This window comes from Saccharomyces eubayanus, chromosome VII (genome assembly GCF_001298625.1).
Source record: "Saccharomyces eubayanus strain FM1318 chromosome VII, whole genome shotgun sequence".
Taxonomy (NCBI): domain Eukaryota; kingdom Fungi; phylum Ascomycota; class Saccharomycetes; order Saccharomycetales; family Saccharomycetaceae; genus Saccharomyces; species Saccharomyces eubayanus.
The window spans coordinates 825,574-846,616 of record NC_030982.1 but is presented as its reverse complement, the minus strand read 5'-3'; the positions used below and the strand labels follow the sequence as shown (position 1 = coordinate 846,616).

The 21,043-nt window shown below is 38.4% G+C and overlaps 8 protein-coding genes and 2 non-coding genes across 10 annotated transcripts; 7 read left to right on the top strand and 3 right to left on the bottom strand.

Moving 5' to 3' along the window:
- Positions 1-119: 119 nt before the first annotated feature.
- On the top strand, positions 120-224 carry DI49_2157. The gene is made up of 2 exons: positions 120-156; positions 188-224. It is a non-coding gene; the product is annotated as a tRNA-Trp (tRNA).
- Positions 225-739: 515 nt separating this feature from the next.
- CRH1 (transglycosylase) lies at positions 740-2,245 on the top strand (the record flags this gene model as incomplete). Its single annotated transcript, XM_018365294.1, has 1 exon — positions 740-2,245. The coding sequence occupies one exon, from the start codon at positions 740-742 to the stop codon at positions 2,243-2,245; it is 1,506 nt and encodes a 501-aa protein (XP_018222394.1).
- Positions 2,246-2,478: 233 nt separating this feature from the next.
- On the bottom strand, positions 2,479-2,551 carry DI49_2155. The gene has a single exon. It is a non-coding gene; the product is annotated as a tRNA-Lys (tRNA).
- A 1,019-nt stretch (positions 2,552-3,570) lies between these two features.
- BUB1 (protein kinase BUB1) lies at positions 3,571-6,663 on the top strand (the record flags this gene model as incomplete). Its single annotated transcript, XM_018365293.1, has 1 exon — positions 3,571-6,663. The coding sequence occupies one exon, from the start codon at positions 3,571-3,573 to the stop codon at positions 6,661-6,663; it is 3,093 nt and encodes a 1,030-aa protein (XP_018222393.1).
- Positions 6,664-7,369: 706 nt separating this feature from the next.
- Positions 7,370-8,572, top strand: HGH1 (Hgh1p; the record flags this gene model as incomplete). Its single annotated transcript, XM_018365292.1, has 1 exon — positions 7,370-8,572. One exon carries the CDS (start codon positions 7,370-7,372, stop codon positions 8,570-8,572), a length of 1,203 nt encoding a protein of 400 aa, XP_018222392.1.
- Positions 8,573-8,839: 267 nt separating this feature from the next.
- On the bottom strand, positions 8,840-11,035 carry TFG1 (transcription factor IIF subunit TFG1; the record flags this gene model as incomplete). Its single annotated transcript, XM_018365291.1, has 1 exon — positions 8,840-11,035. The coding sequence occupies one exon, from the start codon at positions 11,033-11,035 to the stop codon at positions 8,840-8,842; it is 2,196 nt and encodes a 731-aa protein (XP_018222391.1).
- A 260-nt stretch (positions 11,036-11,295) lies between these two features.
- On the top strand, positions 11,296-12,480 carry TYS1 (tyrosine--tRNA ligase TYS1; the record flags this gene model as incomplete). Its single annotated transcript, XM_018365290.1, has 1 exon — positions 11,296-12,480. One exon carries the CDS (start codon positions 11,296-11,298, stop codon positions 12,478-12,480), a length of 1,185 nt encoding a protein of 394 aa, XP_018222390.1.
- A 556-nt stretch (positions 12,481-13,036) lies between these two features.
- On the top strand, positions 13,037-18,889 carry UBR1 (E3 ubiquitin-protein ligase UBR1; the record flags this gene model as incomplete). Its single annotated transcript, XM_018365289.1, has 1 exon — positions 13,037-18,889. The coding sequence occupies one exon, from the start codon at positions 13,037-13,039 to the stop codon at positions 18,887-18,889; it is 5,853 nt and encodes a 1,950-aa protein (XP_018222389.1).
- Positions 18,890-19,546: 657 nt separating this feature from the next.
- On the top strand, positions 19,547-19,768 carry QCR9 (ubiquinol--cytochrome-c reductase subunit 9; the record flags this gene model as incomplete). The annotated part of the gene is made up of 1 exon (XM_018365288.1): positions 19,547-19,768. One exon carries the CDS (start codon positions 19,547-19,549, stop codon positions 19,766-19,768), a length of 222 nt encoding a protein of 73 aa, XP_018222388.1.
- Positions 19,769-20,214: 446 nt separating this feature from the next.
- On the bottom strand, positions 20,215-20,532 carry TIM13 (protein translocase subunit TIM13; the record flags this gene model as incomplete). The annotated part of the gene is made up of 1 exon (XM_018365287.1): positions 20,215-20,532. The coding sequence occupies one exon, from the start codon at positions 20,530-20,532 to the stop codon at positions 20,215-20,217; it is 318 nt and encodes a 105-aa protein (XP_018222387.1).
- Between the last annotated feature and the right edge of the window lie 511 nt (positions 20,533-21,043).

Here is a 21,043-nt window from a genome sequence, read left to right as displayed (position 1 = left end):
CAAAATCCGCTTACTTAGGACTTACACCTACCTTATTGTGTCTCCCAACTTGCCGCCCTCGCTATGATAAAAAACATGCAGCGAACTAGTCACGAAAGTTTGCCCTTCTTTTTCAAGATGAAGCGGTGGCTCAATGGTAGAGCTTTCGACTCCAATTAAATCTTGGAATTCCGAGGAATACGATTGCAATCGAAGGGTTGCAGGTTCAATTCCTGTCCGTTTCATTTTTTGGATTCCAACCATTATATTTAGAAAATGGCTGGCCGAAAAACGCGAACCGCGTCAAGTGGCTTGTTTATTCGTGTTCAGGCTGAGTTGCAGGCGCGCATTTCCAGCCGACCCAATTCTTTGGCGATTATTTCGATGGCGTGTCCAGGAAAGTAAAAATAGATCTGGGCTGTGATGTGCTGAAAACTCTGAGGGCTTGCTTTTCGTGACAGATGTGCTACGAAAAAATGCATTCCATTATTTGTGACGGAAAGATTTTTCATTATTCGAGAGGTACTCTTTCCTGATGGGGAATAGAATATAATTAGAATGCAGCAAATACTGGCGTTCCTTGTAATCGATATATATTTATATAAATACCTGCTGGTCACTACATGCAATAGTACAATAGATGAAACATATTTTTGAAACTTCGTAGATTTGTTCTCTTCCTTTCCATTTCTTACTCTTCTTGTTGTAACAAGTCGAAAGTAAATTTCACTAAGCACGTTAAACAACTACACAAATAATTATGAAACTGCTCGATATAATATCGGTACTCGGTACCTCTTCGTTGTTGTCCAAATTGGCTGCCGCCGACAGTACAACTACTACTGACAGTACACCTACTGACAGTTCGTGCAACCCACTAAAAACTACAGGCTGTTCAGCAGATACTGCCCTAGCAACCAGTTTCAGTGAAGATTTTTCATCTTCATCCAAATGGTTTACTGATTTGAAGCATGCAGGTGAAATCGAATACGGTAAGGATGGTTTGTCCATGACGCTGGCCAAAAGGTACGATAACCCAAGTCTGAAATCTAATTTTTACCTTATGTACGGTAAGGTGGAAGTCATCATGAAAGCTGCGAGTGGTACCGGTATAGTTTCATCATTCTATCTACAAAGTGACGATTTAGACGAAATCGATATCGAATGGGTAGGTAGTGACAATACTCAATTCCAATCGAACTTCTTTTCCAAGGGTGATACCACAACATATGACAGAGGCCAATTCCACGGTGTCGATGCTCCTACTGATAAATTCCACAACTACACTCTAGATTGGGCCATGGACCAAACGACCTGGTACCTAGACGGGGAATCTGTCAGAGTCCTATCAAACACATCGAGTGAAGGTTACCCACAATCCCCAATGTACCTAATGATGGGTATCTGGGCTGGTGGTGACCCATCCAACGCTCCTGGTACCATTGAATGGGCTGGCGGTGAAACCAACTATGCTGACGCTCCATTTACTATGTACATTGAAAAGGTCATTGTCACTGACTATTCCACAGGTAAACAGTACACTTATGGTGACCAGTCTGGTTCTTGGGAATCTATTAAGGTCGAAGACGGTTCTGTTTACGGTAGATATGAGCAGGCGCAAGAGGATTTCGCTGCTTTAGCTAACGGCGGTAGTGTTTCCAGCTCTTCAGCTACATCATCCGCTACATCATCTTCAGCTACGTCATCATCCGCTTCATCTTCGGCTACATCATCAGCCAAATCGTCATCCACTTCATCTTCAGCTACATCATCTTCAGCCAAATCATCGTCCGTTGAATCATCATCCGCTACATCATCATCCGCTACTTCATCATCCGCTACTTCATCATCCGCTACTTCATCATCCGCTACATCCGTTTCTTCTTCAAGTTCCGTTAGTTCTTCCAACAAGCAATCCTCAACTTCAACCAAAAAATCAGTTACTCCCTCGACTGCAACTGTCTCCACCATTTCTTCTACCAGCGCCCCAACTTCCAGTAGATCCACAGTCGCTCCAACTACCCAACAATCTTCCGCATCTGAAGAAGAAGAAAAGGGCGGTGTAGCAACATCAAGTAACAATGCATCAACCAGTTCAGCTACCCAAAGATCTAGTGAACAATCATCCGCAGTTGAAACCTCTACCTCCGAAACTAGGTCTATTAGCACTGTTCAAACCGCTAACGGTGCTAATTTTGCTCAAAGCCTACCAAGAGAGGGAAAACTTTTCTCTCTATTTGTAACAGCTTTATTGGCTTTATTCTGAGTAAAATACACTCTTTTCTACTAGAATATTATTAATTACTGCCGAGATCTTATTAAAAGTCGGCAAGCAAAAGAAAAGTGGAATGCTCATTAACCATAAGTAAATTAAATAAACAACATTGTTTAATACATAATTAACAAAGAAAACCTTTTAATACCTCAAAAATACTTTCAAGAAGTTGATGTGTTAAAGGTATCATGGCGATGAAGGTTCGGTCAAAAATGATAAAAATAAGCCCTGTAGGGGGCTCGAACCCCTAACCTTATGATTAAGAGTCATACGCGCTACCGATTGCGCCAACAAGGCTCTTAATTGTTGAGTAACTATTATTTATTGTAGGTATACACATAATAATATAGTACTTACAACACGTGTATATCACATAAATGACTCTGTTCCTCTTTTATATGCTTCTATTCATTAATTCAACCACCCTTCGGCTTTCATTCATTTCGATGAAAGTGTGAGTCTTCTCTTACTGATCTTGTAATTTATGTCATCTTTTAACACCGAACATTATAGTATTATATGGACTGTCGTATCTTGTAATGACCACTAAAATTGTACGATGATTTTTGGGATTCCATTGTTTTTTAATGTTATATTGTTACGTATATAGATTTTGAATCTTAACTTACTGGTCTTGTAGTTTATGTCATCTTTTAACACCGTATATAATAGTAATAGATGGACAATAGTTGAGTCTTGTTCCAACACCTCGTTCCAACAAATATAACAATAACAAATAATAGAAGTCCAAAAATCATCATCAAAGTTTATAGGTCAATAAAATCTAAGCACGGCTCCACGAATATCAAGACATGTAAATTGCTAATTTCCATTCCAAGTCTGTCTCTCGCTTCCATTGTGGGGCTATTGCTAAATTGGTAATTGTTGAAGATAAAATTAAAGACTTATTCATCAACATATAAAGAGACGAGTTATATCCGGTGCCTCCTAATTCAATTCTGAACAATTTGTATAGCATTGAATTGCATATATCCAACCAGCGCGTGTTTTAAATATATCTCTTATATATAATGAGAGATAGCCGCTTATTCTTAATCATTATTGCTTACTAAGCTACTGATTGTCAACACAAAATGTTTCACGATTACGGTTTGGTTTGGAATTAATGGCATAGCTTCAAATGGGTCTTCTTCTGTTCCATGTTTTCGTTACGCGCTAAGAAGTAAATAAAGAAAGAAAAAAAAACAATGTAAAACGGCATAATTACACACTAGATGAAAGTGTAAAGATTTCGTCGTAAAGAAATTGTTAACTTCTGATATTGCTTTTAATGTTACCGCTCAATAGGTCAGGAAATGAATTTTGATTTGGGTTCAACTGTACGAGGAAATGACTCAGATAAAGCTGCATCTTCACAATCAAAAGGCGTTACCTCATCTCAGAAAGAGCAGTATAGTCAGTTGAATCAAAGAAAGATAGCTTACGAAGAACGACTACTAAATGAATTGGAAGATATGGACGATCCTCTGGATTTGTTTCTGGACTATATGATATGGATCAATACAAACTTTATTGAAGTTGATTCAACATCAGGTCAAGAAGTTCTTCGAAATACAATGGAAAGATGTTTGGTTTATATACAGGATTTGGAAACCTACAAGAACGATCCCAGGTTTTTAAAAGTTTGGATCTGGTACGTCAATTTGTTCCTGAGCAGTAACTTTCGCGAATCTGAAAATACATTTACGTATATGTTTAAGAAAGGAATCGGAATTAAGCTCTCGCTGTTTTATGAAGAGTTTTCTAAGCTATTACTTAATGCTGAATTTTTTCTAGAAGCTAAAATAATGTTAGAACTGGGCACTGAAAACAATTGCCGGCCTTATAGTAGATTATTAAGGTCACTAAGCCACTATGAAGACAGACTCCGAGAAATGAATATTTTTGAAAACGAACACAGCATATCAGATTCAAGAAAAAGACTGATAGAAAGAATAGACTATGGACCGGTGCCATTTTTCATTCGCAAATTTTCAACTTCATCATTGATGGCTGATGATAAGGAGAACCAGGTCCAACCCCAATTGCTGTCTAATATAGATGTCCGTAAGCGTGCTCCCAGTATACACCAAGACTCTGTTACCGCTCCTGGTTTTAAAGCTGAAATCGGAAAGCATGAATATCATGAAATAGTCGACAGTAATTACTTGGCCGGCCAACATTTAGAAAATGAGAATAAGAGAATACCTATATATCCGGATGCAAAGCAATCTAGTGATCCAATCTACAAACTGATTAATACTCCTGGAAGGAAACCCGAGAAAATAGTTTATAACTTTAACCTCATATACCCCAAGAACAACGAAGAATTTAACATTGAAGAAATACTGGCCAAATCAAGAGGTTCTTATAAGATGAAGCCCAAATTCACTACTCAAGGTGCGAGGAATGCTGAAAATTGTTTCGATAATGCTGCCGGTGATAAAACTAACAAGAAGCGGAAACTGGAAGTGCTGAAAGAGAAGCAACAGCAATTACCACCATCCCAGCCACCTACTGTACCGAAAGCCACACAGATTGAAATTTTCAGGGATGACCCTGGTTCTAATCAAGGTACGCAAAATAATAATAAACAAGTACTAGTGCAAACCACAACTTCCATTTTACCTCTAAAGTCCGTGTCTGATGGAAATTTCGCACATGACACACCAAGTAAGACTTTCTTAGGCGCCCATGGTTCACGTTCGCCGACCGTAACCGCCTTTTCAAAAGACGCCATGAACGAGGTATTTTCCATGTTCAATCAACACTATTCTACCCCAGGTGCATTATTAGATGGTGATGATACCACAACAAGTAAATTCAATGTTTTCGAAAACTTTACCCAAGAATTTACAGCCAAGAATATTGAGGATTTGACTGAAATAAAGGTTCCCGAAGAAGAGCCGACGTCACAGAAACTATCGCCAAATATTGGAACTCCTGACAATTCTGGAAGAGTACAAGTCAGCACGACACACGCAGAAAGAGGGGACTATATGACGCCCATAAAGGAAACGACTGAAATAAATGCGCTACCTCTAAACCAGACAACTGTTGAACAAAAGAACACAGAAGATTGGAAATTGAGAGATAATACGGAAACACAAGGTGAGTTGACAAACACAACCGTCCAGAGCTCCCCATTTCTCACACAGCCTGAGCTACAAGAGAACAAGCTTCCTCGAACCGAAAGTAACCATAATTATTACTCAAACAACGGTTCTCCTCCTATGGGAGCAAAAATCTATCCTCCCCCTATTATTGAGAATCCTCTTAGCAATATTTTGAGAGCGAAGATTCTATCTGAAATTTCACCTCCTCTATCTCAATACAACACTTTTTACAGCTACAATCAGGAATTAAAAATGAGTTCTTTACTGAAAAAAATTCATAGGGTTTCTCGTAATGAGAACAAGAACCCCATTGTCGATTTCAAAAAAACAGGGGACTTATACTGTATACGTGGAGAGTTAGGTGAAGGAGGCTATGCCACTGTCTACCTAGCAGAATCTAGTCAAGGACACTTACGAGCATTAAAAGTAGAAAAACCAGCAAGTGTATGGGAATATTACATAATGAGCCAAGTGGAATTTAGGCTGAGAAAAAGTTTCATTTTAAAGTCGATAATCAATGCCAGTGCTTTACACCTGTTCCTCGATGAAAGTTACCTTGTTTTAAACTATGCCAGCCAAGGTACAGTTTTAGATTTGATCAATTTGCAACGAGAAAAGGCAATGGATGGAAATGGAATAATGGATGAATATTTGTGTATGTTTATCACTGTTGAACTAATGAAAGTGATCGAGAAGATACACGAAGTAGGGATAATACATGGTGACCTAAAACCAGATAATTGCATGGTCAGGTTAGAAAAGCGTGGCGAACCCTTAGGGGCTCATTACATGCGTAATGGGAAAGATGGATGGGAAAACAAAGGAATTTATTTAATTGATTTTGGTAGATCATTCGACATGTCCTTATTACCGCCTGGAACTAAATTCAAGACAAATTGGCAAGCTGATCAGCAAGACTGTTGGGAAATGCGAACAGGTAAACCGTGGAGTTACGAAGCTGATTATTACGGATTAGCTGGTGTCATACATTCGATGCTTTTCGGAAAGTTCATAGAAACGATTCAACTTCAAAATGGAACATGCAAACTAAAAAATCCACTCAAAAGGTACTGGAAAAAGGAAATATGGGGTGTTGTTTTTGATTTATTGTTAAACAGTGGTAGAGTTTCCAACCAAACTTTACCAATGACTGAAAAGATTGTTGAGATAAGAAATCTGATAGAAGGCCATCTGGAACAGTACGCAAAAGATCACTTAAGAAATGTTATACTCCATGTCGAAGATGAACTATCGCATTTACAATATAAGGGGAAACCCTCAAGAAGGCTCTAATGAACAAAAGCCTTTCAGGATGTGGAATACAGTGTGTACGATAATCTGCTACAAGCAACAGCAACTAAAACAGATCTTTTAAAACTAATTGTAACACTCAAAAATAATAAGAAGTATAAACTTAGTAGGTTTTTTAATTTAATAAATATATTCATTACAATCTTCATTGAGAAGGAAGCGCAAAAGGAAAGCAATGGTATCAAACCACTGATTATTGCGCTATCAAAGTCATCGGAGCTTACCGTGGTTCAAGATCCTTAATTAAAGTTTATGTGTCAGTGGAATAAAGGAACTAAGACGGGCTTCGAAAATCCCAAATTTCATTTCATATCTGTTAAAGCTATCTATGAAAAAGGACTAAATACTCGTTCACATAAATGTGCATTCGCACAGTTATTACTATACCCATCTCGATACCGCGATAGCTGTAGAGCCAAATGAATAGTAAATGTCACATCATACGATACATCGTTCGGAGTTTCTTCCATATTCTTCTTCGTAGGACCTACAATCCTTCCAAACTTTTTTTCATTTTTTTTCACATAGGATGCTCATCTCATCTTATATTGAACCGTCATCCATTATATTAATATAGATATATATATACATATATATCAAAATAAATATATATTTTTTACTACCAAAGATAGCATTGATTTGTCACCGTCTTAAAAGAACGTTTAGTACGAAGAGCAATCATTGAGAAATGGCGTCCCAACTAGATGAACTAGTGGAATTTTTACATTCCCCACAACCTGCCGTGAGACAAATTGCTATTGATAATTTGGTTGGATTCAGTGCGGGCCCAACTTCAAAGATTTTCAAGAATGATAACTTCAGACCTATTAAGGATATCATAAAGATGATTATGGACCCTGAGCATGGTACCCGTGTTATTATTCAGCAAGGTGTTACTATCTTGGTAAACTTGTCTGAGGATAGCTTGGTGAGAAATATTATATTAAATAACGATAAACAGTTCCTAAAGTTTTTGGCTTGGAGAATTGTTGATTTGACTAATCCTAACGCTGATATCATGTGCATTTTATTGAGCAATTTAGCAAAGGATGATGATATACTTGCCATTTTGAATATTAGAAGGAATTCTAGTGGTGAAGAAATCGATGATGGCTTGAAGCTAACAGCTTTGGATACAAGCATATTCAAGAGTCTGAAAGCTATGGACTGTTTGATGGACTGTTTTGTTAAAGGTAATGATAGAAAATTGACAAAGTTCGCTAACTTCAACTATTTAGCCTATTTCTTTGCTGATATTTCCAGATTTAGATTGGGTAGGATGTATTTCATTGAAGAACAAGAATATGATCTTGTTGTCCCCATTTCCAAACTGCTAGTCTTTACTGAAAAGTATGATGCAAAGATTAGAAGAGAAGGTGTCGCTTCTACAATAAAAAATTCTTTATTTGACTCAGAAACTCATGAAAGACTACTCAAAGATGAAAATATAAATCTGTTGCCGTACATTTTGTTGCCTATTGCTAGTGCGAAGGATTCCGAAATCGATGAAGAAGACATGTTTAATTTGCCTGATGAATTACAATTATTGCCAGAAGACAAGCAAAGAGATCCCATTCCTGCCATCATATGCTGCCACTTAGAAAGTATTCTTCTACTGTGTACAACAAATGCCGCCAGAGAGTATTTAAGAAGCAAGTCCGTTTACCCGCTTGTAAGAGAGTTGCACAAAAATGTAGAAGATGAGGATATTGGTGAATTGTGTTATAGAATTGTTAATATGCTAATGAGAGGTGAGCCTGATGCCGGTGTCGTAGAAGAAATGCCATCAAAAAATGCTGAAGATGTTGAAGACGAAAACGATGAAAATGAAAATGAAGATCAGGATGAAGATGAAGATGAAGACGACGATGAAATTGTTGAAGTGGCTTAGGGATACTCTTGTTTTCAAGCATAGATTGCATGACTGATATTAATAAAAGGATAAATGTAACCGTTAATGTAATATGTAGATAAAGATAAGTATAATAGAATTTTATAATACCAAATTCAAATTATCCAGACGTCTTATTAGGAAACCGGCGTAAGACAACAGAAAAATGTAAATATAACATTACGAAATAAGATGTAAACAAAAGAAAAGAGAAAAGAAGAAACGAAAACTGAATAACTGAATAAATATAAACCTTTTTAAATTAATTTACTCTTTTTTTAATTCCATATGCTCGCGGTCATTGTCCACTTTTCTACATAATTTTTTGACTATGGCAAACATTAGCTTCTTGTTCTCAGCACCAGGGTATTTTCTTCTAATGGACTTACCAAACGCTTTAACGTTTACCTTTCCATCACCAATAGCGTCAACAATATCTTGCTCTGTTATGAGAGGCACTGGAGTTTCTACTGCTACAGATTCCGCTCCAACCTCTGTTTTGATGGGTGACGATGCCATGGTTGGCTCGCTACTATTGATAGTTGTACCATTTGCAACTTGAGGATTCCATTCTCCTTCTGGGAAGTTTTTCAGTACTTTTTTGTCCCCCTTTAAAATAATAACACAGTTTTTAATACTCTTTACTCTTAAATTAGGATCTTTATGCACGTTCGTTGCTTTCTTTTGCTGTTTCTTAGGTGATGACTTCTTGGATTTGGATAAACTATCTGAATCTTCTTCTTTTTTAACTGGCGATTCATTTTCTTTATTTTCCAAATCCGATTCAGACAGGTATGGGTTAATCTCATCCTCGTCTGAAGAATACAATGCTGCCAATTCTGTCTTTTGTAGTGCCTTCTTAGTCCTTTCACCGTCTTCATCAATTTTCTTTTCCCCGAACAGTTCGTCTTCTTCGTTATCCGATGGGGCTTCTTCATCACGAAGACCCATTGCGTTCGCTTGTAACATTTCCTTCTTGATCCTTTGTTCTGATTCCTTGTTTTCCTGCTCGTTGCCGTCTATAATTGGTGCCTCTTCATCATCGGCAAACTCTTCATCGTAATCCAACTCCACTTCGGAATTATCATCACGATCATCTTCGTCCATATTTTGTTGGTCAGCAACCGCTTTAAGCTTTCTTCTTGTTCTATCATATCTTGTAGTAGTTGTACCTATATTATCCAAATGCTTCATCAACCAACGTGGCACTTCACCACTTTTCTTATCCATCCTTTTTTCTGCTTCATCAATAGTCAAGGTAGCGTATTTATTTCTTGCAGTAAACTTATACACCTTATCTGCAGGGATCATAGTAAAGCTACCATCATCCTCTACACTTAATAGCACGTAAGAGTCTGAATTACCAGCTTCATAAGAACCTACCCATGTATTGTACCCATCGAAATCTTCCATGACCCATGGATAAAACTCCTCGAACCTTAGTTTCTTGGCATTCTCATCGAGAACTTTCAATTGACGTGTTTTCCTTCTTAAGTTACCTCTTTTGGCTCTACCACCCCCGTCTGGAGCCACATCTGCCAACGGATCCATGGTACCTTCTTCGAATTCCGGTCCATTAGCCACTTCTTTCCCGTCATACTTGACCATCCCCACTTTAGTTGGGTCGTCAGCTGGGCCTGCGTCCTCCAGTTTTGTCACTAAAAGTTTTCCATCAACCGGATTAACTCCTGCGGTACTATTGTCTATACCACCAACGGCGGTGCTTGGTGTGTTTGACACATCATTACTTTCGATAGTGGAAGCAGGGGTAGCAAGAGCAGGGGTAGTAGGGGCAGCAGCAGTGGTAGAAGAATTCATACCGTCTGGCACGTCTTTAGTAGCTGAGTCAATAGCAGGCGTTTGAGAACCATCCTTGGATGCATTATTGAATGGGCCCATAGCCGGTTTGTTCATATTGTTGTTACCAAAGTTAGGGGTGCCTCTTTCTTGTTCTGCCTTCTTTTTATATTCAGAAATTTCCCTTTGTCTTTGAACAATTTCTGCTCTTGTTAGTTGAAATTGTAAGTTTCTTGTATCCTTTCTATGCAATCTAACAGGCAAATGGAAGTCTGTCACAGGGTTTATCTTTTTTTTACTTTGAAACTTCAAAAGATGTGTCCTCATGTTTTCCAAATCTTCCTTCGGAATGGCTCTCAAGGGGAATTCGTTATATTCGCTTGAACTCTCGTCTTTTACTTTGACATTGCTTCTACCAGTATCGGCCTCGACACCAATCTGCAAAAGCATCTTTTCTCTTTCTTCGGCATACTCGGGATCATCCTTCTTGACAAGGGACCCTCTGCTGCCATTCCCATTTGGCAGCCCAGGAGAACTAGAGCTGCTCCCATTTTGACCCATTCTCATCCTCAAGAAATTTCTTCTCATTCTGTCTCTTTTAATGAATGGAGAGGCATCAGTCGGACCTCCCCCATTTCTACCGGGTGGTGGATTCCGTCTAGACATCCTTGCGCGCACTCAAATATACTTCTTTGGATGCTCTATGGGCTTTCAAGCTCCCATTCTACACTTTCCTTTCTGCTCATAAAAATTATTGTCTTGGAGCCGAAGAAAGGGCCTTCCTACAGTATCACTCACAACGGCCTTCGAAGTTTTAACAAAATAGAAAATTTTAAATATGATGATCGCTTTTGTCAAGAAAAGAATTAGTCATATAAGCAAGTCCAGAGTATCATAGATTACCACGCGTTTTAATCAAAGTGAGTATGTCTTCTTCCGCTACTGTTGAACCTAATGAGGCGTTTGAACTTATTACCAAGAACTTGCAAGAAGTCTTGAACCCACAAATCATCAAAGATGTGCTTGAAGTACAAAAGAGACATTTGAAATTGTACTGGGGTACAGCACCCACCGGTAGACCCCACTGTGGCTACTTCGTTCCTATGACCAAACTAGCTGACTTCTTGAAGGCCGGTTGTGAGGTCACCGTGCTCTTAGCTGATTTGCACGCCTTCTTGGATAACATGAAGGCACCTTTGGAAGTCGTCAATTACAGAGCCAAATACTACGAATTCACCATCAAAGCTATCTTGAGAAGCATCAACGTTCCAATCGAAAAACTAAAGTTTGTTGTGGGTTCTTCCTACCAGTTGACAGCAGACTATACCATGGACATATTCAGATTGTCCAACATTGTCTCACAAAACGATGCGAAGAGAGCTGGTGCTGATGTCGTCAAGCAGGTCGCTAACCCACTGTTAAGCGGGTTGATCTATCCCTTGATGCAAGCATTAGATGAACATTTCCTTGACGTAGACTGTCAGTTCGGTGGTGTCGACCAAAGAAAAATTTTTGTCTTGGCTGAGGAAAACTTGCCAAGTCTGGGCTACAAGAAGAGGGCACATCTAATGAATCCCATGGTTCCGGGACTGACTCAAGGTGGTAAGATGTCTGCATCTGATCCAAATTCCAAGATTGACTTATTAGAAGAACCAAAACAAGTCAAGAAGAAGATCAATAGTGCATTTTGTAGCCCTGGTAACATCGAAGACAACGGGTTGTTGTCCTTTGTAGAATACGTCATTGCACCAATTCAAGAATTGAAGTTTGGCGCAAACCACTTTGAATTTTTCATTGATAGACCAGAAAAATTCGGTGGCCCAATAACCTTCAAAGCCTTGAAAGACTTAAAATTGGCTTTCAAAGAAGAGAAACTGTCCCCACCTGATCTGAAGACAGGGGTTGCTGATGCCATCAATGAGCTACTGGCACCAATCAGAGAGGAGTTCGCCACTAACAAAGAATTCCAAGAAGCCTCCGAGAAGGGCTATCCAGTCGCAGCACCACAAAAGACCAAGAAGGCCAAGAAACCAAAGAACAAGGGTTCTAAGTACCCAGGAGGCGCCAAGACTGATGAGGTTGCTGCCAAATTAGAAGAAACCAAGTTGTAAGCACGGTTATAACCGTCTCCTCGATTCACGCCATATTAAATACTAGATATATCATATAAACGTTTTATCGCACTGCCGGGTAAGCTGAAAAACGAGATGCGACGGCTTTTTTTCTCTTCGCCTTGTGATTGATTGTATTCAATTCATAAAATGTGTCCAAAGAAAGGTAATCATCCAGTGGCGAACGACACTAATAGCTCCAACCAAAACTAGCGGTAGAGTGTGAAGACGTGTGTGTATTTGTAAAAAAAAAATCAAGCATCATTTTCGTTGCCAGGCCCCTTTTCTGCTTCGTGATCACTACTTTATTCCTTTTCAACTTTTTTTTTTTGATTTTGCATACTATAGCGTAAAATTGACATTTAATAAACCTTAGTAGTAGCGCTATTGCTTTGTTTGCTCTCCTTATAGATATATTTCTATTAGGTTTCCTTTTCCCCCTCTCTTTGACACATTTTTAATCAGGTAAAACTAATCGGACTTTTCTGTACTGCTTCTATTTGCTGTTACCGTACCATTATAAAGGGAGCATACTCATTACAAGAAAGAGACCGTCATGTCGTTCACCGATAACGGTTTGGGATCGTTGAAATCTCATATCAGGAGAACTCTACGATCGATTCACAACCTCCCCTATTTTAGGTTCACGAGAGGCCCTACTGAAAGGGCTGATATGAGCAGAGCCCTAAAGGAATTTATCTATAGATATTTGTATTTTATCATTTCCAATGATGGTGAAAACTTATCAACTTTATTTACTGCTCATCCCAAGCAAAAGTCAAGTAATCAGGAACTTGCTGTTTTCCCCGAAAGTTTAGAAGATGCCCTCGACGTTGACAAGATAACATCTCAAGGGACCTTTCCCTTTTACAAGATAGACGAATCTAAAATAGGTGATGTCCACAAACATACTGGCAGGAACTGTGGGAGAAAATTTAAGATTGGAGAACCTCTGTATAGATGCCATGAATGTGGCTGTGATGACACTTGTGTGCTTTGCATCCATTGTTTCAATCCAAAGGACCATATAAATCATCATGTTTGTACCGATATCTGTTCTGAATTTACTAGCGGAATTTGTGACTGTGGGGATGAGGAAGCTTGGAATTCTTCGCTCCATTGTAAAGCTGAAGAACAAGGAAACGATACATCGGAAGACCCAAGTAATTTTGACAGTACAAAGCAAAAAGATGTATGGAATGATCCAGAATGTATTGCCCTAGTAGAACTGGTTCTTTCCGAAGTATTCGACTATTTCATTGACGTTTTTAATCAAAATATTGAACCTCTGCCCACAATTCAAAAGGACATCACCATCAAACTAAGAGAAATGACTCAACAAGGTAAGATGTATGAAAGAGCTCAGTTTTTAAATGATTTGAAATATGAGAATGATTATATGTTCGATGGAACCACAACGGCAAAGACAAGCCCTTCGAATAGCCCTGAAGCATCCCCATCGCTCGCAAAAATTGATCCTGAAAACTACACCGTAATAATCTACAACGACGAATACCATAACTATTCTCAAGCCACAACGGCATTGAGGCAAGGTGTACCTGATAATGTCCATATCGACTTGTTAACCTCCAGAATTGATGGAGAAGGTCGTGCAATGTTAAAATGTTCGCAAGACTTATCGTCTGTATTAGGCGGATTTTTCGCTGTGCAAACAAACGGGTTGAGTGCTACTTTAACATCATGGTCAGAATACCTTCATCAGGAAGCCTGTAAGTACATCATTCTTTGGATCACACACTGCTTAAATATACCAAACCCTTCCTTTCAAATTACTTTTAGAAACATGATGGGCAAGTCGCTCTGTTCGGAATATTTAAATGCTACGGAATCCCGTGATATGACACCCGTGGTAGAGAAATATTTCAGTACAAAATTTGATAAGGATGACCCATATAGATATATCGATTTATCTGTCCTTGCCGAGGGCAACCAAATTCCTTTGGGTCACCATAAAGTTTTACCTGAATCAAGTACCCATTCTCTTTCCACACTAATAAATGACGTAGAAAATCTAACATCAAAGGAATACTCTAACACAAGATTACAGCATATTTTGTATTTTGATAATAGGTATTGGAAAAGACTAAGAAAAGATATTCAAAATGTAATTATACCTACGTTAGCGTCATCAACTTTATACAAGCCAATTTTTTGTCAACAAGTGGTAGAAATATTCAATCATATCACAAGATCAGTGGCATATATGGATAGAGAACCTCAACTAACAGCCATAAGAGAATGTGTAGTTCAGCTTTTTACATGCCCCACGAACGCCAGGAATATCTTTGAAAACCAAAGTTTCCTAGATATTCTCTGGTCAATCATCGATATCTTCAAGGAATTTTGCAAAGTAGAGGCCGGTGTTTTGATTTGGCAAAGAGTTCAGAAAAGTAACCTGACAAAGAGTTATAGTCTATCATTCAAACAGGGTTTGTATACAGTGGAAACTTTATTAAGTAAGGTAAATGATCCTAATATTACAATAAGACCGAAGGTATTTATATCACTGCTGACTCTTGGTAAGCTCTTCAACGGGGCTTGGAAGATCAAACGCAAGGAAGGTGAACATGTTCTTCATGAAGATCAAAACTTTATCTCTTACTTGGAATACACTACTTCTATTTATAGTATTATCCAAACTGCCGAAAAAGTCCTTGAAAAATCACATGATTCCCTTGATTTAAATCTAGTTTTGAATGCTATTAGAATAGTCAGCTCGTTTTTGGGTAATAGGTCGTTGACTTATAAATTAATATATGATTCACATGAGATTATCAAGTTTAGCGTTAGCCATGAGAGAGTTGCATTTATGAATCCGATACAAACAATGCTTTCATTCCTTATTGAAAAAGTTTCCTTAAAAGATGCATACGAATCTTTAGAGAATTGTCCAGATTTCTTGAAAATCGCAGATTTCTCTTTAAGATCCGTTGTTTTATGCTCTCAAATTGACGTTGGGTTCTGGGTCAGAAATGGTATGTCTGTTTTACATCAAGCATCATATTATAAAAATAATCCTGAGTTGGGCTCCTATTCCAGAGATATACATTTGAACCAGTTGGCTATTATCTGGGAGCGCGATGATCTTCCAAGAGTGATATATAACATTCTCGATAGATGGGAGTTACTGGACTGGTTCATGGGTGAGGCTGAGTATCAGCACACGGTGTACGAAGACAAGATTTCGTTCATGATTCAACAATTTATTGCCTTTATTTATCAAATTTTGACTGAAAGACAATATTTCAAGACCTTTTCTTTATTGAGAGATAGGAGGATGGACATGATTAAAAACTCAATCATGTACAACCTTTACATGAAGCCTCTTTCATATTCGAAATTACTAAAATCAGTTCCTGATTATTTAACCGATGACACTACTGAATTTGATGAAGCACTTGAAGAAGTTTCCGTGTTTGTTGAACCTAAGGGCTTGGCTGACAATGGTGTTTTCAAATTGAAAGCAGCCCTGTATGCAAAAATTGATCCATTAAAGTTGCTAAATTTAGAAAACGAATTTGAAAGCAGTGCCACCATCATTAAGACACATTTGGCTAAAAACAAAGACGAGGTATCTAAGGTTGTACTAATACCTCAGGTTTCTACAAAATTATTAGACAAAGGTGCTATGAATTTGGGTGAGTTCACAAGAAATACGGTATTTGCCAAAGTGATTTATAAATTACTACAAGTATGCCTGGATATGGAGGATAGCACTTTTCTTAATGAATTACTGCATTTGGTCCATGGTATATTCAAAGATGACGAACTGATAAACGGCAAGGACTCTATACCGGAAGCTTATTTGGCAAAACCCATATGCAACTTATTATTAAGTATTGCGAATGCTAAATCGGATATATTCTCCGAGAGTATTGTCCGTAAAGCTGACTACTTGTTGGAGAAGATGATAATGAAAAAACCAGATGAAATATTCGAATCACTGATTGCAAGTTTTGGTAACCAATATATCGATAATTATAAAGACAAAAAACTAAGTCAAGGCGTTAACTTGCAGGAGACTGAAAAGGAACGTAAGAGAAGAATGGCCAAAAAACACCAAGCGAGACTTTTGGCGAAATTCAACAACCAACAAAGCAAGTTTATGAAAGAGCATGAATCTGAATTTGACGAGCAAGATAACGATGTTGATATGGACGGCGAAAAAGTATATGAATCAGAAGATTTCACCTGCGCACTTTGTCAAGATTCTAGTTCTACCGATTTCTTTGTAATACCTGCATACCACGACCATACTCCAATATTTAGACCTGGTAATATTTTTAATCCTAGGGAGTTTATGGCCAAATGGGACGGATTCTACAATGATGATGACAAACAGGCTTATATTGATGACGAAGTCTTGGAGTCTTTGAAAGAAAATGGCACCCGTGGATCTAGGAAAGTGTTTGTATCTTGCAATCACCATATCCATCATAACTGTTTCAAAAGATATGTCCAAAAAAAGAGGTTTTCATCGAACGCATTTATATGTCCCTTGTGCCAGACCTTTTCGAACTGTACTTTGCCTATTTGCCCAACTTCAAGGGCAAATACTGGTTTATCCCTTGACATGTTCCTGAAGTCGGAATTATCTTTAGACATACTTTCCAGATTATTCAAACCTTTTACTGAAGATAACTATCGTACCATAAACTCCATATTTTCATTGATGGTATCGCAATGCCAAGGTTTTGATAAAGTGGTAAGAAAACATGTCAATTTTACCCATAAGGACGTTTCCTTGGTATTAAGTGTTCATTGGGCAAATACAATTTCAATGCTGGAAGTTGCTTCTAGGTTAGAAAAGCCACACAATATTTCGTTTTTCAGAAGCAGAGAGCAGAAATACAAGACTTTGAAAAACATTCTAATTTGCATCATGTTATTTACTTTTGTCATCGGAAAACCAAGTATGGAGTTTGAACCATATCCAGTAGAATCTGACATAATATGTAACCAAAACCAGCTCTTCCAATACATCGTTCGCAAATCTCTATTCTCTCCAGCTTCTTTACGGGAAACGATTACCGAGGCATTGACTGTTTTCTGTAAGCAGTTTTTGGATGATTTTGTTCAAGGACTTTCTGATGCAGAACAAGTGGATAAACTGTATACTGAAGCAAAAAAATTAGGAGATGTTTATAATGTAGACGAAAGTATCCTCATCACGTTAATGAGCATAACCGCTGTAAAAACGGAAGGGTTAGAATCCAGGTCAATTTACGATTTAGCCTACACTTCATTGTTGAAGAGCTTACTTCCTACAATAAGACGATGCTTGGTTATGGTCAAAGTTTTGCACGAACTGGTGAAGGATTCTGAAAATGAGACAATGGTTATCGATGGCTTTGATGTTGAGGAAGAACTCGAATTTGAAGGTCTCCCTGGGTTTGTTGATAAAGCATTGAAACTGATTACTGATAAAGAATCATTTGTTGATCTCTTTAAAACGAAACAAGCAATCGTTCCATCACATCCATACTTGGAGAGAATTCCCTATGAGTACTGTGGTATTGTAAAGTTGATAGATCTATCTAAATTTTTGAATACTTACGTTACGCAGTCCAAGGAAATCAAGCTGCGCGAAGAACGGTCCCAACATATGAAGAATGCCGATAATAGGTTGGATTTCAAGATATGTTTAACATGTGGTGTCAAAGTGCATTTAAGAGCAGACCGTCATGAAATGACCAAGCATTTAAACAAGAATTGCTTCAAGTCGTTCGGCGCCTTTCTTATGCCTAATTCAAGCGAAGTTTGTCTGCATCTGACGCAGCCTCCTTCCAATATTTTTGTATCTGCTCCATATCTAAATTCGCACGGTGAGGTTGGTAGAAATGCGATGAGAAGGGGTGATTTAACGACCCTAAACTTGAAAAGATACGAGCACTTAAACAGATTGTGGATCAATAACGAAATTCCGGGATATATCAGTAGAGTAATGGGTGACGAATTCCGAGTGACCATACTTTCTAACGGATTTTTATTCGCATTTAATAGAGAACCAAGACCAAGAAGAGTGCCTCCAACAGACGAAGATGATGAGGACATGGAAGAAGGGGAAGAAGGATTTTTCACCGAAGAAAATGATGATATGGATGTAGATGACGAAACTGGTCAGGCGGCCAACTTATTCGGCGTTGGAGCAGAAGGTATTGGTGATGGTGGAGTACGTAATTTTTTCCAATTTTTCGAGAACTTTAGAAACACACTTCAACCTCAGGGAAATGATGATGAGGACGCACCTCAAAACCCGCCACCAATATTACAATTTTTAGGGCCCCAGTTTGATGGAGCGACTATCATAAGGAACACGAATCAAAGAAATCTTGATGAAGATGACTCTTCTGAGAACGATGATTCTGATGAACGAGAGATATGGTAAAGATCGGTTCCGACTAATTTTACCTTGTTTAATAGTTTATCATTTTTATATAAATTTATACACATATAATTATCTACGCCTCTACTGGCTGTTTTATTTTTTGTTTCCAGAACAAAGCCGTGACTAATCTTTAGTACGCACATTGGAGCAAATATTAGTCCAACCCTTCTCAATGTCAACTAGAGGTACTTTGGATTCATCGGTTGTTTATTATTGTCATCTAGTACGAACCAATCAAGCGCGGGGAAGGCAAGGCCGAAAGAATTCTGGCGCCTAAATTTGCTTTCAATCCTCGGGCTTTTCCCTAATACCATCCCCTCTGAAAATGCTATTTCTGCAATTATATTTAACGTCTTGCGATAGCGACTGATCAATTATATAAACTTGATCATATACTTTTTCCAGCCCTCAAGGATAGCAATAACAATCCAGGCTAAAATGGTATGTTTATAGTACATATTACTGCGGTGCAGTTCAGACGTGAATCTATCTTCCATCCAGTCGTCGTCAACAAGTTCATAGCGTCCTAGGAACCTATTTTCGTAGAGTTCCCCCTATGGAACTCGAAATATTCGAAGACATGGCACTGCAATACAGTGAAAGTAGAAAAAAACTGACCGCTGCGCTTCCTTTTCTCTTCCAGATTACTAACAAAGCATGAATCAACTGCAGTCCTTTTCATCCATTTACAAAACTTTTTTCAAACGAAACGCAGTTTTTGTTGGTACTATCTTTGCTGGTGCCTTTGTTTTCCAAACAGTATTTGATTCCGCGATCACTTCATGGTACGACAATCACAATAAGGGGAAGTTATGGAAGGACGTAAAGGCTCGAATAGCCGCAGGCAATGGTGACGATGATGATGAAGATGATGACTGATAAACATTATATCTCCCTCTCTCTATTTCTCAGGCTTTCCGTCCGACATAACCCCCGTCCTATTTATTTTTATTATTCTGGCTGGCTGCTCTTGAGTAAACCAATTTCATAAAGGCTATCAACCTTGTATTTTTCATACAAGTTTATGCTTTGCCAAGGCACATCAGAAAACCGTCAGAATGGAAAAAAGAAACAAACAAACCTTCGTATGTTTGACATTTAAAAATATTTATATTAATTTTATATTCTAAAAAAGAAACAAGCAAAACTTAGAAAGTGTTTTAAACCCATCTTATTATATATTTGCACATACTCAGAACAAAGTACAAGCAGTGTTGGTCTTTGACGCGATAAGGACGGTGTGTTTTATTGCTTTGCTTGTGATTGAATTTTATATACAAGTATGGGTTATATACTATGCAGTAAAGTAAGCTTTCGTCACACGTCTAGATTTCACCAGAAGCAGAGGCGTTTTGAATTCTAGAAATATAAGCTTTCGATATGACGTTCCAACTTCTCATATATTTGGCTAAGCACTGGTCAATGCATGGGTCATTTCTAGAAGTGTATGGAGAGGTTAAACATTTTTCAAAGCAGTTTTCAGAGATTTTGTTCACCAGTTCAGTGGCATTGGCCACAGCCAGCTCTTGAGCGATCTGGTTCTTTAGTTCAATGGCTATTGGGTTTGATGAAGTCTTAGCACTTGAAGCTGCGTCCTTTTGTTGAGATGGTGCTCCGCCACCGAAGATAGAAGATAGACCCATTTTCTGTGCTTAAGTAAGTGTAAAAGGTAGTTACTGTAGTGCGTACGTTGATATAGTGGATGCTGTACGGCAGAGTGAAATCTTCGTGTTTTATCGATTTGCCGATTTCATAGGTGGGATATTTTAGTTCTTCGGCAACAAATATCAAGGCCAAGAAAACGAGCGAACCGCGAACAAAAGAAAGAAGAGACTGTTTAAGATGAAGCAGACCAATTCGCGCGCGAGTCTTGTGCTCTGGGTTGCCACACACCGTAGTACAAGTCTGCAAAATGAATAAAAAAACTGACGCCGGCCACTCTTCTGAAGGCACATGTTTGCGGGACGCAATATATGCTAGTTTCAGGGATATTACCTTACCAATTTCTTGTAATCGGGTAGCTTGTTCAATGACTTAGAACTAGCGCTAACGTCACGTACTACGATGGGGTCGAAGTGTGGCCGAGTGATCGTCTTTCCAGTAACGGCATATGGTTCATTTCAGAACAGTAAAACACGTACACATTTATCCCTA